Genomic DNA, 16,810 nt, shown 5'->3' with positions numbered 1-16,810 from the left:
ACAGGATCGAGTATTTAAACAAATGACAAAAGAAAGCTTTAACTGAAAAGATCCATATTTTGGGTAGCCTTGGCTTGAGGCATCAAAAGAGACGTTTGACAGTGGATGGTTTTTATACATTCTAGTAGGAGATCGTGGAATGACCTTTCTGCCTGTTTTCCTTGTTGTACCAACGTGTGACTCCAGCTTTTCTCTAGCAGTTGTTTCCATAATTTCTCTTGAGGTGCTGAAGGAGTCTTTGAATTTGAGAAGGTATTTTTATTGTCTGTTTATAAAACATTATGGTGTGTCCCCAGGCGATGTTATCTTGTTACTGCTGTGTTCAAAGCTGGTTACTTTTTCAACTGCTTCAAGTTAACTTTTTGCTCCCTAGGTGAGATTAGTGAGCTGCTTTATGGGTGATGGGGTGGCTTTCGCAAACAGTGTTACTTATACCAAAGCTTTTTATTGTATTTTAACTGGAGAACAAAACAGAATTGTATTGCTGAGCTCGGTAAGTTACCTCCTTTATTGGCAAGTATGTCAAAACAAAGAACTGATGTTAGCTTCTTCAGAGGGGGGAGGTAAATCCTGTCTAACGCCGCTTCGTGATGTATAAAAATGAAGTGGATTTTTCTGTAATAGGTGTTTATTTTGTATAAGTCACACTGAAGCTTCATTTCAAAACTAGTGGGGGATTTATTTTTCTGAAAAATAATCACGAATTTCTTAGCCTGTGGGGCACTGCAAAGAGACTGAAGTTTGACAAATGGTAGGATAAGGATTCTCTGTATGAATAACAAACTGCAGGATTGAGTCAAATGTTTGTAAGTAGGCTTGAAGAGTCCTGCATTATAAATGGCTTCATGCTCCCTTATGAAACTTCAGCGTTTTCAATTATTATTTTAAAAAGAAATCCCAAACTCTGGGTATGTGTGTTAATCCATACCTGAACTGGAGAATTGGAGAGACCATTCGTCCTTTTAGAAAAAAGGCTGGGACAGATTGCAGAAGCTTTCCCAACAAAGGTTTGATTGTTATGGCTGAGCTTTGAGTTACACTTAATTTCAGGTTTGTGTGTGTGTGTGTACACATACAGTGCTTTGAATGGATTGTAAAAATAAACATGCTGAAATACATTTGAGTTCATAATAAATGTAATTCTAAAGAAAGAGCTCAAGCTTATAAATGAGGGCTGTATTTTTTTTTTTAAGCCAGTGAAAATGTACTCTCAAGTTGAAAACATGCTAATGGAAATGCTGCTTGTGCAACGTATTCCTCAAAATAATTAACAACCTGGTTGCTGAAGTGGTCTAAAATGCTAAGAGCACAAGGATATACTTACTACCTTTCCCTAAGATCCATCCCTGATAAAAATAGTGTTGTCCTTTAAGGATCCCGAGATGGTCCAGCATTTTCACTCCCACTGGGTGCGGCTCCTGTGCAAAACAAGGCATTCCTGCCTGAGCTGAAGAGGAACTCTCCATTCACTCTCACTAGTAGTAAGCTTTAGATACTATTTTCAGCTCAGCCTTCAGAAAATGAAAGTTTTAGGAAGGGAGGTGTTATTTGGGTTGACCTAGGGCCAGCCCTGGCTGGATTCCAGCGTGGATACTTCTATCCTGCCTCCATCAAGCTTGTCGTGCAATGTCAGTTGCTTGTGGATATGGGGCTCCAGGATAATGTCTTTGCTGAGCGGGCAAGAGTGTGGAGGGTCTGGGTTCTCATCCTGGACCTCCTCCATGTTATGTCCCTCGATACGTTCTTGGAAGAGAAGAGGTGGGCAGGAAATCCTTAGGATGACTAGTGCCTTTAAAGAAGCATATTTGCAGTGTATAAAATGTCTGGTATTAACCATCTCTGAGATGATGGGCTTTATGAAACATGTGCCTCCTGGCCAAGAGAACTAAGTGCTCTTGGCAGTGACTAGCACCAGACGAAATTCGGACAAGCCCTGTGGAAGCATCCTGCGGTCTACTTGTTTGGATGGGGTGGTGTTTACTCACTCTGTACTTGCCTTTTTACATGGGACGTTGTGCTCACTCCTTTGCTTCTACAGTAAGATTTGAAAAGCAGCTACAACATCCATAACCCAATTCTGTGTACTCTGCAGGTTTCCATGGGATTTCAGGTCTTAATAGTGATTTTTGGCTAGGCTTTCTGTGCAGTGTTTCAGAGAGTGACCTGCTGAATATCTGCATTGCCGTATCCAGATGCTGAGGAACTGATTGCCTGCAAAGAATGTGAAGCAATTCAGTGAATTAAGTAGGCTCACAATTTTATAAAATTCCACACTGCTTCTTGGTATCCTTGTGCTGAGTTATTAAATCTGGAGTAATCTGGGTTTGTGCTTTTTATTTTTGTGTTCCCAGTGTAATAAGCTTTATTAAAATTTCACTCAGAATCCTGTACAAATCTATTGGCACAAGCTGTAGTTATTGACCTGGGTAGTTGGCTTTTTTCATATGAAGTTGTTACCAACTAGTGAATGTGAAACACAGCTAGAACAATTTTAGCTAGATGAATGCTGTTCTCCCAGTCTTCATGTTCCAAAATAGTAAGAAGAAAACAGGAAGGACATTTCAGAAAGAATATGTTTCATCTCTTTAACCCAGGAGGCTTCTTACACACTCCTAAAGGCATGTGAAAGTAATGCTAAGTTTTCCTATCAAAGGAAAGACAGAGGGAGTATCAGCAAATGTATGTAACCTCTGACCTAAATCTGTAGGCACTGCTGTCATGAAAATACTTCATTTGGCGTGGAGGCTTCCAGGTATTTCTCAGGAGTGGTGCTTCTTAAACCTCCCGATGAGGTAGGTGGGCATCAGATGAAAGTGTCCATCCTTTCCACACTGCACGCAGATAAAAGATTCATTAGGGTTTGTATACTAAAGACAGAAGGTTGAGCATAGGAGGAGATGGGCTTTCCTTCAGGTACGCTTCAACACTTAGAACTATCAGCGTGCATCAGCAGCCTTTGTTCCCTGGCAGAGTTCTTCTAGCCAACCCTCCTTAATAATTGAAATCTTTTGATTAACAGTGCTGACTCACAGGTCCTGGTAGCTGCACAATTTCAGATCAATAGGTTTAGGTTGGGTTTTTTTTTTTGTAACTTGCTGTATGCTGGCATTGCCAGCCTTCCTACTTGAAGAGAAGCACTGCGTGATTCGCCTGCTTGAGTTTCTGTAGGTGTTTACAGCTGGCTGTTTTCGAGGATGGGAGAAGGGACCCAAACCACCACTGCACCAACCCGAATGTGACCGCCCTGCTCCTGCCCTCGAGTCTTTCTACTGGATGCAAACTGTTGTGTTTATGTGGGGTTTTTTTTGTTTGACCTCTGCTCAGGAATTGCCTCTTTCCTAATATAGAGAATATTTCTGCTCTTAGGCTTCGACATGAGGCAGAGGTGTTTGAAAAATGGTTTTAGTGTTTTGTTTCACATCGTTCTGTCCATGGACACGTGTGTGCTGAATCACGAGCCTCGCACTTCTCTCTGTTGGTATAAAATCACAGAATTGTAGGGGTTGGAAGGGGCCTTGAGATTGAGTCCAACCCCCCAACTCTGCTTGGAGTTGTTGGAAAAGTTTCCTCTGCCCCTGGAGTGCTCTCCCCCCAGATGTGCCAAGGTGCGATGGTATGGGGGGGGAGCACCAGGGCGCGTCATGTGAATGGTTCTGGGTGGTGCCAGGAGGGAGATGCTTGGGGAAAGCCCAGTGGTGCTATTGCCTCACAGATGTGGTCACTCTCATCTGCTTTTACTGCTGTGTTTAAAAAAAAACAACCTAGCACTATGTTTGTGTTGTCTCATGTACCATGAACTAAGCCATTTTCATTTCCTTTGGGTGTTGGAACCATGCTTACTTGGAATGGCTAGATTTTAGCAGGCACTTCTGGGGATGTTTAGAAAAAAAAGTCGTCTAGAACAGATAAAACATCTGGTTTTGAAAGGCAAGATGACAGAATAAAATAAATAGTTACAGAAATACCACTGATAGGAAGGATCAGAACTGAAGAACATAATCCATAGCAGAACCTCTTCCTCTGTGCAGCCGGGTACGTAGTGGCTCCAGGATGTTCCTCCTCTGGTTGCCTTCCCAGGCAGAGATCCTCCTGCACCGGGGATGTGGTATTTCTTACTTCACTTTAAGTAATGAAGTGATGGATACAAAGCCCTGGGTTCTGGGTAGTGTTACAGATACCTGACCAGCTATCCCTTCTGAAAGAAATACCAGTTCAAGAATGCAGCAAAACTCGTCTGTGACAGGCAGATCAAAGACTCTGAAGCACAAATTAGAAAAAACCCAACCAACAAGCCAAAGCAAAAAGGGTAAAGTGGGTCAGATGCATGACACTGTTTTGAGATAAGCTATTGATAAGCCACTGCTGCAAATATTTGCCTTTCAAACAGTGATAGGAGGGGTGATTGGTCCAGAAGGGAGCTTGGGGTTGCTCCGTGGTTGAGGACCGAGCTGTGGCATCAAAGCTGTTTGTCTCCTGGAGAGCATTGGGTGAGCGAGGTGGGCACGGGCTGAGGGCACAAGCTTTTCAACATGTTCCTTGACATGCAGAGGCTGTTGATGAACTGGAAAAATCTCTACTGCATTATAGCACCAGCAAATGCAAGTAAAAAAAATGTGCTTTCTGGGGTTGGGCTGAGATGGAAGGAGCAGCAAGGTCATTTCCTTTAACGTAGGAGTCAGTGATGCTTGTTTTCTTTCCGAATGACTTGAATGTGCCTTCAGCTTCCGCGTGTTCCTCGTGGAGTCTCGCAGCCAGCACAGAGATCTGAGCGCCTTTGGGCTGAGTTTGCCCACAGACGACAGGCAACACCACCAGTGATGTGTCAGGGAGCAACGGGGACACAGAACTGACAAAAATTGTGCTCCAGCTACATACAAAGGATGCCATAGCAGCAGCATTAAGGGCTGAATAGAAAAGGAAAAATACCAGCTCTATCTTTCCCTGGAGGCTGCAGGATGGTCATTTCAGTCGGTCTACAGGATTATGGAATAGTTGCTTCTGATTTTACCTCTTTTTCTACTTACAGAAAACAAACTTCAGCTCAAGGCTCACGTTCAGTTCCTGAAGTCTTGCTTTTGCAATCTGAGTTAGACCTCCCCCGGGTGTTTGAGAGGTCGGTGCACTTTGGAGACTGTTGTGGAAACTTGTTTGGAGAGAACTGGGGAGAGCTGGAATAATGTCAGATTGTGCTGGGAAAAGCGGCTTCATGTGGGATGTCTTCAAGGAGCAACTGCAAAAATAACACTCGCTGTCAGCTGATAGATAATAAATACAAAATCCTGGTTTGTGTTCCAGCATCTCAAGGTGTAAAACTTTTCTGTTAGAATTTCACATGGAAAATTAATCTACAACAGCTGCTTTTACTAACAGCTTGTAGCTACATTTTGAAGTTTAGTGTTGATGAGTTAGGGATATCTCTTAAATATATACATATATATTTTTGCAACCATATAAAAACTTCTGGCCTATCAGAAGGGTGCACAGACATCTAGAACTTGCTTTTTCTCCCCTTCTTATGGCTGCTTGATAGGGATGGTGGTGTGATTTGTGTACAGAGTGTGTGTGTTAAGGTGACCTGCTGAAATCCCATTGAATCAAGAGGTGCTGACTGAGGACAAACACAAGATTAGACACTGCAGCTTTCTGTCCTTCAAGAAATGCTTTCACATGTGTGAAATGAACTTTTTTCCTTAATTGGCAAATAACCTGTGAAGTTGTTTTGTATGAGCAGTTAACAACTTGCAGTAAAATTAAACTCAGTTTTAGTCTGCTCAGGATTGTGTTCTTGCTTTGCAAACCATTGAATAGATCAATTTTTAGCTAACTCTGTTTATCATCCTGAGGTTAGTTTTGGTGAGTGATACCCATAACCTGCCACGGTGAAAAATTATTTCCAACATACTGTTCATTCAACTTTTCTTCAGTATAGTGCTGTCACTGGAGGTTTACAGTTTTCTGCTGAAGAATTAAAAAAAAGTAAATTGCAATAAAAGTCAAATGCCAGTAGTTATGTGTTAAAACCCCTGGAAGAATTGAGGGATGCGAGTTGCTTTGATTTACATGTGTGTCTGTATAGCAGTGCAAGAATAGGAAATGCCAGTTCTTTCCCTGCTCAATCGCTGGAAAGTGTGCAGCCCAAACGGACAACAGGAAAGGAAAGAAAGAATTTGGTTTTAAACATGAGTTGAATGAAAGCACAACTGATGTTTCCCCCTGTCTTTCAGGGGATATTTTCATACATCTTACTTCCAAATTACTCTGGGTGTTACTAGAGAGTGTAGTTCCAGTTTGGAAAAAGGCATCGTATTGCATTCCTATACAGTGCCTTTAATTCAGATGGATCTTGGCAACTCAAGCTAGTTGTGGGATGTGCTATTAACTTCAGGACTCTTATCACTAGATGCAATCTGCCCATCAAGAGGCTGTGTGCACTGACCCAGCAAAAGGTAAAACTGGGAAACAAACACACAAAATTAAAAGATGCAGCGTTCAGCTTAAGCTGCTGTGGCAGTTTAAGCAGGCAGCATGTTCTGTGGAATTAATTTTGCATAAAGGCTAATCTGCCACCTACCTCTGTGGCTGATGGAGAGAGGAGCTGCTCCCGCTAGCAGCTGCTCTAAGCAGGGTCCTCATGTAGGTAGTAAGAGGCAATCTGTATGAATACCTATAATTTGGCTGCTCTGTCAGCTTGTGTCTGTTGCTCTGGGCTGTTAACAAAAGACCGGGATTTAGTTGCAAAAATAACATGGAGGAGCTTGTGCCTACAAAATGGTTTTGTGTCGTTACCTCTGAAGAGCAAAGCTACAGAGTCCCAGGCTGATTGGCAGGGAGTGTGTTTGAGAAACACAGTTTGAGAGACAGTGTATCCTTGAGAAAAACATATAGTCTGCTCGATCAGAATAAAGTGCTCCTGTTTCCGTATCGGGAGGAAGCAGGGCATTTCCTGCATTCAGTGACCTTAATATTTCAAAGTATAGAAAAAGATGGGCAAAATTACCTCTTAGTATCTTTTCCAGGAGTATGAGAGCATCGCAAATCCCTGTATGAAAGTCCCAGTTGCTGAGTGTTTCTTTTTCCTGGCAGCTGGCAAGAGGCAATGCAGATCACGGCATCACTGTTGCTCCATGCCAGCCAATGTAGGATGTCATGGCAGGAAAGGAGCCCAAGAGGAGGAATGATCCCTCTGGGGGTACACCCATCTACACGTGGGGATGTTGTGTGCCGTTTGTGTGCCATGGCAGCTGCCATCCCAGGCACTGCAGGAAGTGGGCACCCATACCCCTGCTTGGGAGGGTCTGGGTGCAGGGGGGTGCCCAGCTTCTGCAAAGGGCCTTACTCAGCATTATGGTAACATACCAGGGCCATGTACCCAAATTGGATTTCAGCTTGGTTACCATTGGACAGACTATTGCAGTTGGAAGGGACCTTCAATGGTCATCTAGTCCAACTGCCTGACTGCTTCAGGGCTGACCATAAGGTAAAGCATGGTATTAAGGGTATTGACCAAGTGCCTCTTAAACACCAATGAGTTTGGGGCATCAACTGCCTCTCTAGGAAGCCTGTTCCAATGTCTGACCACCTTTCTGTGGCTGCTTTGCCCCACACCGTTGAATATGACTCCTTATTGAGTCCCTGGCTGGTGGTTACCCATGTCCCTGCCGCAGTGGTGTTGTCCCCAGAGCCATTGGGGTCTGGCATGCCCGGGCACTTGTGGCTGTGGGGACCCAGCTAGGCTGCAGCTGCAGTGTGTGTCCTCTGTGTTCTGGGTCAGATCTGAAGGCTGTGTGCTGTGCCGCTGCGTCAGGCAGAGACAGGGCTGCTGGCAGGGAAGGGCTGTGCAGGTGTGGGGGGGGTGTGGGCTGCAGGACTGAGTCAATTGGGAGCATCTCGGGACAAGGGGAAGGAGCCCGCTTTGGAGTTCAGAAGTGGTACTGATCTGCCCAGCCCTCCCAAAGCAGTGCCAGATCAGCTGTCCTGGCAGCACGCCCACGCCACGGGCAGGCAGCCAGGTGCTGTTCCCGCAGCACAGCAGGCATCCACCCATGGACCCCAGTAGGCTGCTGTCAGGGGTGCACTGGTGTGTGAGACCCTGCAGTGGATCCTGTTGCTCCCTATGTCCCTCTGCAACACTGGGGTCTGTGTGGTGGTGTCTGCCGAGATGGGTGGGATGGGCTTGGCTCCTGATGTGCTTGCCCCAGTGGCAGCTCTCCTCCAAGGAGTTCGCCTCCACCTGTTCCTCCCACCTTGGCACACTCCCATTTTGGTTTATGTTTTGGCACCATCTATCTCAGGCATGTGCCAAATTCCCTGCATTCCCACTGGAAAATAGCAGGAACAAGGCCAGTGTCGGGGGATAAAGAGAGGCCAGAATGTGTTCAGAAAAAAAAGATATGTAGAAGAAAGAGAATGACAAATGCTGTCAGTTAGTTGAAGCTGTCCTGGTACAGGGAGTTAATCTCCCTTTTCATCAAGTGGTAAGAGAAGAGAAAGCGCTTTGATACATCCCACGATCAAGGAATTAAGCCGTGCATCTCCATGACTTGCGGGAAGAGAAGGAAGCCAGAGCTCATTCAGTCGAAGCAGAAGCCGCATCCAAAGGAGGAGTTTGCTTGAAGATAATTCTGATTGGTAAAAGTAAGAATTGCCATTCCAAATAGTTTGTTTTTTCAGTAATTGTTTCATCTGACATTGTACTACTCTGTGAGTGGTCAAAATATAGAAGAAAAAAACCAGACTATTTATTTGTGGTTGTTTTTATACGTGTGGCATGGGAGTGGTTTCTGACATGCTGTTGTGGAGCCAAGCGTGTGGCATGGGAGTGGTTTCTGACATGCTGTTGTAGCCTGGGAGAGATTCACATTCACAGACTGGGTTTTCTGAGGGGCAGCAGTTGCCCATGAAGAACCAGCACAGCTCTGCTCTCATCCTGCTCATGGGCGATGCACCTCACCTGCTAGGAGATGTGGCTAATCTGGGTGTGTGTCCAGGGGAAACAGTTTGGGGCTTCCCTTTATGCCCTGGGGGGAATGGAGTTTTGTTCTAGCCTCAGTGGCTGAGGGCTTTTTGTGAACATCTGGGAGCTCTGGGCATGGGAGAATTGGCTCCAGTGCTTAAAGCCTACTGATAGCTGTTGTTTGTTTAGCTGTCGCCTGAGCACTTGCTTCATAGAGGTGGCTGAGTGATGCAAAGAGTGGAGTATACGTGTAGAAATCAAGCTCTGGTGCCGAGACCGGGTTGGATTCTCACAAAGACAGGGGTTCTGTTCCAGTGGTACAGTGGGTCTTTACCTTGAGGTGTGTTTATGTTCCAGGTATGGTAACTGAGCAGTCATCCTAAGGGCTAACGTTAAGTGCCATTTCCTGCCAGTACCATAGCTTCTGCAATGGAAATGTGTTACTGGACACTTAACAAGTTACTAGTTCACCTGCTATTAAAATCCTGCATCGTATGAAAACCCCAAAGTTGTTTCAGGATAGCAGTGTTGCTAGCAATGCTTCTGAAAAGCCTAACAGCTCCCCATGTCCAATACACAAAGAGGGATGTGAGCAGGCAGTGGTGTCCTGGGTTGAAACAAACATGCTCAATAGAAAACTTTAAATACAGCAAGTGGTTTTTTTGGTTTTAAAGATTATTTTTTCCTTCTTTGTTGATGTAGAGGTGTTTACATTCTCTGGAAGAGTGAAAAGCATTTAACCAACAAAATGTCTCGTCTCTTTTAGATCACAGAAGTTTGTGGAGCCAAGCGGGTGGGTTATTTTGGTCCTGCTCAATTTTACCTTGCTTTGAAGTTAATTGCGGCAGCGCAGTCAGGGTTCCCAGTGCGGATTGAGAGCATTAAGAATGGTAAGTAGCAAATTTTGCACTTGTTTCTTGCTTTCTTTAACACTTGTCAGCTCTCTAAACTTTTCTTCTAACGTGTCTATGAAATAATTGTATTTTGAGGAGCAGAGAAAGGGTTCACTTTCTGAACCTTTTTTCTTTTTTACCCACCTCTCCTACAAGACAGGCTGAGAGAGTTGGGGTTGTTTAGCCTGGAGAAGGCTCCAGAGAGATTTTATAGCACCTTCCAGTACCTGAAGGGGCCTACAGGAAAGCTGGGGAAGGACTTTGTAAAAGAGCATGTAGTGATAGGATGGGGGGCATGGTTTTAAATTGGAAGAGGGTAGATTTAGATTGAATATTAGGAAGAAATTCTTCACTACGAGGGTGGTGAGGCTCTGGCACAGGTTGCCCAGGGAAGTGGTGGATGTCCCATCCCTGGAGGTGTTCAGGGATGGGGTGGATGGGGCCTTGAGCAGCCTGGTGTAGTGATAGGTGTCCCCATGGCAGGGGGTTGGAACTTGATGATCTTTGAGGTCACTTCCAACCCAAACCATTCTGTGATTCTGTTACATTCGCGAAGTGACCGGTAGAAAATTGCAGTGAACTACGTGTATGGCAGAGCTGAGATGACATCCCCCTCTGGAAAAGGTGTTTCCAAAGGAATGGCATGGATATTTGGGCATTTGAGGAAATAGACTGTTGAAGACAAAGCAGGAGCAAGCCAAAGTGACAAAGCTGTTTCTCAACTCCAAGTGATGCTGTACCAAACTTGTTTGGAAGTGCTTCTGGGATGGTTACACTTTGCCTGGAGCTTCACCTGCCTGCTATCCCTAAACCTCACTTCACCCATTCAGCTGTGAGCCCCCAGGGAACGAAGTAGAAGATTGATGAGTACAATGTAGTTGCACTGGTCACAAGAAATGCTTCCGTGTATCAACAAGAGCAAGGAAAACGGGGAAAACAGATGATCAGGTTGATCCAGACTCTGAGCAACCTCATCTAGTGAAGATGTCCCTGCTCACTGCAGGGGGGTTGGACTAGGTGACCTTTAAAGGTCCCTTCCAACCGAACACATTCTGTGATTCTGTGAATGACAACTGATCAGTTCTGGGGATGTTTCTCTCTCACCTTCACCCTCTAATCTTGACAGCTGTCCAGAGTGGGAGCTGACAGTCACTTTGGGTGCCGGCATGTTGCAGGGTGTGCAGGCAGGTTAGGGGTCCCCCTGTGCAGGGCAGCTTGCAACACTCATCTGTTTCAGCAAATAAATCTGCTGAAATAAATGGGTACTGGTGACAAAATCATAATCCTTCCTTTCGGCAGGTGTGAAAGCGTGTATTAGATGTAATTTAAAACAGCTTTGCCCTTCCCAAGGAATTGACAGTAATATTAAATGTACCATTTTTGATGGAGAAAAATGCTGTTAAGAGGGTTATCAAACTCAAGTGATGGAGAGAAAGCGTGTCCCTTTTAGCTGTGGAACCTTGATAGCAACTTAAATGGCTGGAACTTTATGTTCTTGCCTTGGCGATGCATTCTGAGCCTCAGCTTGGGCTTCAAAATCAAATGGCTTTTTGTTTGGGCTTGAGCCTGAGCAGGTTTGAACCCTTAGCTCCCATATCCCAAGTTTGATCCGTGCCTTGAGGCTTGGGCAAGAGTGCTGAAGGCAGGGATAGCCATTCACCCAGCCACAAGGTCAGAGAGGAGCTCAGAACGGCAGGACCTACCCATAGCCTCACAGTCGCGTCGCTGCTCAGGGCGCGGTCTCTGCTCTGCTCTCCCTCCCAAGGGAGACAAAATGGGAATCTGCCTACCTTACAAGGCACAGGGAGGGGGCTCCCAGCGCTGCCCCATCCCGGTGGGGGAGAGACAGGCTGGCAAGCAGGCGCAGACCTGCGTGAGCTGAGCTTCTGCGGAGCAGAGCTCCCAGCCGAGCAGAGGGGATTGGATTGGATACAGCGGGCGCAGTTTGGATCGGTACCGCGCTGCAGGGGAGTTTAAACCAGGAGTAAAGTGGGGTGGCCTGGATTTGTCTGTTAGTTTTCATTACCCACAGCTTGTGCCTCTCTCTTGCATGGCAGTCCTTTCTTAAGGATCTTAATTTGAAAAAAAAAACCACCCCAAAGCCCAACAAACTCGATGAGAAACCTGAACTGAGATGTACTGTGTATGTTTTACAAGTCCAGCCTCTGCAAATAATCCCTCAATTTGAGTGAAGAAGGGTACTTGCAGTCCTTGTATTGATATCCTGCTTGCTTACTGCTACTGAGACGCTTCCAGTGCTAATTACATTTTCTCTTGAGATGTATGAGTGCCTTTAGAGCAGGGTGAGTAATATGCACCCAACTTCCAATTGATTTCTTTTTCTTCTCAGCAGCAGCTGTAGGTGTGAATGATTACAGAGGTAATGTATTGGCTCTGCTCGGTTTCCAGCGTTCTGTTAATTTTAATTGTATTGATCTTTCAGGGTGGCTGTGCACAAAAATAAACGGGGTTTCTTCGAAATAATGGCGAATCGTCTGAAAGGGTGACAAAAGTGTCGCTCTTCTGCTCTGCAGAGCAGGCGTGACGCGGGACCTTTTGACACGGTCATCTCACCAGGTCTTGGCGTGGTCTCTGAACCCTACCATTTTTAATTTGTTCCTTTGGGTTGAGGATACTGTGATCTTGACTGATTAATTCATCAGTCCTGCAGTTTCTCTGGGAAACTATTCTTTTCATTACAGACAACGTTTTGAAGGCAGGAAATGAGTTTGCCCTTGCTTTAGTAATGTGCACAAGGCTTATTTCTTTCCCTTTGCACAGACAGATTATATATTAAGTTAGTGAATGCAGCTTTGTGTAACATTCACATTTTTATTAAGACATAAAATAATCACAGCAGTTCCAAATTTATAAATGTTACAAAATATAAATAGTACTCTTATAGATTAAACACTTCATCGGTTTTACAAGGCAGTGCTGTGTAAAGTACTCTAAAGTTCTGTAGCCTCAATTGAATTTTTCTCTCTTTTAATGAAGAATTGCCTCTGCCACGGTTTATGGCCCTGAAAAATGATGGTGAAGTACGTTACGGGACTCCAGCAGAACCCCACGGAGTTAAATTTCAGGTTCCACATGCAACTTTGGAAAAAAATTCCTACAAAAGAACAGATGAAGGGGAAAAACAGGTAACAGGCCTGTCTTCTTCTGACCAGTATGTTGTTATGCACCCTCCCTTTGGGTCCAGTCCTGTAAATGGTTACACTCACGTGGGCTTTACTCAGTTTTGCAGTACTAGACAGGAGATGAACTCCTGGAAGGCGAATAAACCCCATTGGAGCTGTGCTTTGATTTTGATGAACCCCAGTTGCACCCCTGAAGGGAATTTCTCTATATGAGCTTGTACAAAGCTGTCAGCCCTGTAATACTCTGTATATTATATGTTATATATATAATAGAGATTATAATATGTGTTATGTGTATTCTAAGTTCTTTCTGGGTTGTCCTCCTTAGTCCAGTGCTGTTTCTTGGAGAGGACTAGGGAAGGAGGAGCAAATAGAAATCTGCCTATGAAACGGAACAGGGGAGCAAGCCATTTCACTTGGCCAGTGGGATCCTTAGTAACTACAGAAATACTTGCTTGGAGGTGTTGAATCATGAGACACTTCCTGGGTGGGATGAGGCCACCAGGTTTTCTTCCCATCTAATCTCCCCCAGGGGTAGCCCAGAAGAAATCTGCTTGTCTTTTTGCCCTCAGTGAAACACTGCCTGTTGCTCTGAGTTGCCGGTTTAATAAAGCTGGCCCAGGGAGATTTGGATTACCTGTATGTGAGAGAGTTGGGAGTGTTTATTCCCATACGAGCGGCTCCACAGCACAACCTTGCTTTGCATAATTTTCCCCAGGCCTGACACCTCCTCTTCTGGTGCCGTATCAGGCCGTGTTGTAAACGCCTGGTGGCAGAGGCTTTATCTTCCGGTAAGGTGCACGCACGTTTGCCACGCGGTGCGTCAGCCTGAGTAACCGCGTTCCCAGCCTGAGGTCAGCCAGCGGGAACCAGCTGATGACAAGATACGCGGGTGGAATAACAGGATGAGGAAGCTGAGTGGTGTGGCGCTCTGCCTGTGTGTACTGACACTTGAACAACGCTGCTCTCAACCCCCTGACTCCATCTAGGTTATGTGTTGTATTTTCCTTTTTATACAGTAAACCATTTCAAGATCCTGCTCATAATCTCTGTAAATCAAGGGAAAGGGAAACTTTGAGGATAACTACCTAATAACACCTACAGATCTGCAGAGTGCTTAAAATACAGATTCAGAGATTTATTTTAATTTTTGTAAGTTTTTTTTTCTATGAAAAATGCTCTCCTACAAGAAATGCACTCATGCTAACTAACTGTATTATGTAAATTAAAAGATACCCATTCACATTAAGCCTTCTACATAGACTTTTTCAGGCATCTTTGGAAGTAAAATAACATTTAAGCTGTTCACTGTGAAACTTAGCTGTGGTGTTGCCTTGCTTTACCCCTAGGATCCTCGATACCAAATGCTGTGTTTGTTTTTTTAGGTTTTTAAGGAGCCTTCTCTTGGAAATAAAGGGCCTGAGGGAGCTGTATGGTTTCAGATTGCCGTGTGGGACTACTAGACTGGTGCATTGTTGTGTCATTTGGTGTTGTGTTTTTGAAATAGGAACCCAAATCTCCTCCGATGTCTCCGATCTGCTCGCCTCCTGCTTCTCCATCTACGTACCAGAGAATACCCCTGAGTTACGGATATGGTAAATCTAGAAGTGGGCTGGAGCAGCAGCATGGAGGTAGGGGAAAAATTAGGATGTGCTTATTGTATGAATTAATTATTATTTTTTCATTCCCAGAAGCGTGCAAATTTCAAATGCAACTGACAGTCAGCCTAATTATTTTAAAGTTTAATTAGGCCTGTATTTTGGAAAACGATTCAGTCATCTAATTTTATTTTGATTGTTCAATCCTGTTCGCTTTCTGGTAGATTAGATTTATATGTCACCCCTTGCAGATAAATGCTAATACCTAATCTCTGACAAGACTGTGTGCAATATATCCCAGTGACAGAGTGTTTTGTGAGTGTTTTCAGAGTGCGTGATGCTTTCGATTTCATTAAAGGGGAAGAAAAGCCTACTCCTGATTTCACTAGCTGCTATATTAGTTTTCACATTGGTAGTGAACCTTCCCTTGCAGTAAAGGATAATGATTTCTGATTTTGTAATGGAAGTAACAATAGGAGACGAATAAAAAAATAATCCCACAATGTAACTTAAGCAAAACTGACACAAATAAGGCATTACACAGATGCTCTGTCCTGGAGCTCACTGCCAAAAAGTACTGATTTTAATAAGTATAGTGGGGCATAATCTCAGAATCACAGAATTGTAGGAGTTAGAAGGGACCATTTGCCCCTTGTCCTGTCTCCACAGACAACTGAAAAGAGGCTGGCTGTTTCCCCCTGTGTCCCACACTTCAGATATTTATAAACATTGATCAGATCCCCTCTCCGTCTTCTTTTCTCAAGGCTCAACAGCCCTAGGTCAATCAGCCTTTCAGTTTTACTAAGGCTTTACTAAGCCAGTTTTACTAAGGATTTACAACTCCTGCTATTAGTAAGGCACTGTGCTCTCCCAGTTGCAACATCTGCTGACCAAGATGGTGGCAGCAGCAGGCGTAGGTGTATACTGGCCCTCCATCATGCCTCCTCCTTTCAGTTAGTGTGTTTGCAGTGAGGGAGGTGTGGAGCATGCTAGTCCTTTAGCTGTTGTCCTTGTGTACAAATGAGTGAAAAAGCAGAGCTTTTAAAACACACTACAGCCCTGTCAAGAATGTGTTCAACACTATTGTGCCTTCCATGTGAAAATTGTACCAGTACTGAGTCATGGGTTCATTTGTGGCTTAGGTAAACTGCTGTTTGTTCTGAGAAGTTTTTACCACCCCACCCCTGGTGTAACTGATTAAACCAGCGATGGCTGACTTTTGAAATAAGCAAGGCTACGAGGTTGTCTTCTGGTATGATGCATGTTCCGTCTCACTGACGAAGAGGTGGCAAGTAGTCCCCATTCTGCAGAGCCAGGCAGGAGGTGGCCGTGGGGAGCAGCCAACTGTTACCAGTCATTCACTTTGCTGTTTTCTGGGACTCTGGGTAGTGGTGTTTGAGAGAGCTTATTCCGTTGTCCCAATGTCTCCACCACCAAATTTGCTTGCAATTGTAGCTTCAGTGAAATTTCTCATGGAGTCCGTGGATGTCTGAAGTGAGCAGAGGCAGTAGTGTCCAACCCAGCCAGCAACTTCTTCTGAAATTAAGTATCCGACCAATTAAATGTTTAAGGTGATTAAAATCCTAGAGGAGTAAAACACTATGGTTATGTTCCATAGAGGGGGATGCTTCCGCAAGATGTGTTCTCAGTGGCAGTAAGCGGGTAGCGTTTTATGGCCCATCCTGTACCAAACGTCAGGCTCTGCGACCTGCTGCACTGAGGAGGACTGGAAAAGGTGGGCCTGAAGCCACCACGTGCTGGTGTACGCCCAGGAGGTGCTAAAGCCATCACATGGCTCTGCATCACGTGTCCTCGAGCGCAGCCCTTCACATTCTGACTGTGACTGTATCTGCTTTTCATGGTAGCTTTGGAAGTTTCTTGCTAGCAAACGCACAACAGTGTGGCCTTGGGCCTGAATCTCTCCTCCAATGGCTTCTGTGTGTTTCCCAACTTCCTTCCTGTGTTTTTTTTCTGAAATTAGCAGTTACTTCTACAGGCATAAAAATAGATACAGATACAGGATAAGGCCACTCAGGAAAGCAGGGAGGTTAGGAGTGTAATTTTTAAGGTCTTCCTTAGCTCAGAACTCTCAACTATGTAAGGGTTTGCGAGTGAGTTGCCTTTGTGTTTGCATACCTGACCTATTTTTAAAACACTGTTCTTAAACGTGCTCTTGTGTCACTGCTGACTATTTGCTGCAGTGGAACGTAAGCGACTCATTTT

At 44.7% G+C, this 16,810-nt stretch overlaps 1 protein-coding gene across 1 annotated transcript in view; it reads left to right on the top strand.

The window, feature by feature from the left end:
* Nucleotides 1–16,810, top strand: part of REPS2 (RALBP1 associated Eps domain containing 2) — a gene marked incomplete at its 5' end in the record, with an annotated part of 103,755 nt that overhangs the window by 25,769 nt on the left and 61,176 nt on the right. Inside the window, 3 exons of the mRNA XM_084279655.1 lie at nucleotides 9,720–9,843; nucleotides 12,844–12,992; nucleotides 14,497–14,620. Coding sequence (XP_084135781.1) covers nucleotides 9,720–9,843; nucleotides 12,844–12,992; nucleotides 14,497–14,620 — 397 coding nt within the window. The remainder of the gene's footprint in view (nucleotides 1–9,719; nucleotides 9,844–12,843; nucleotides 12,993–14,496; nucleotides 14,621–16,810) is intronic.

Source organism: Gallinula chloropus, assembly GCF_964237585.1.
Source record: "Gallinula chloropus genome assembly, chromosome: 1".
Taxonomy (NCBI): Eukaryota; Metazoa; Chordata; class Aves; order Gruiformes; family Rallidae; genus Gallinula; species Gallinula chloropus.
Note: the sequence above shows the minus strand (reverse complement) of the source record. Positions and strands in the feature narration are given on the sequence as shown.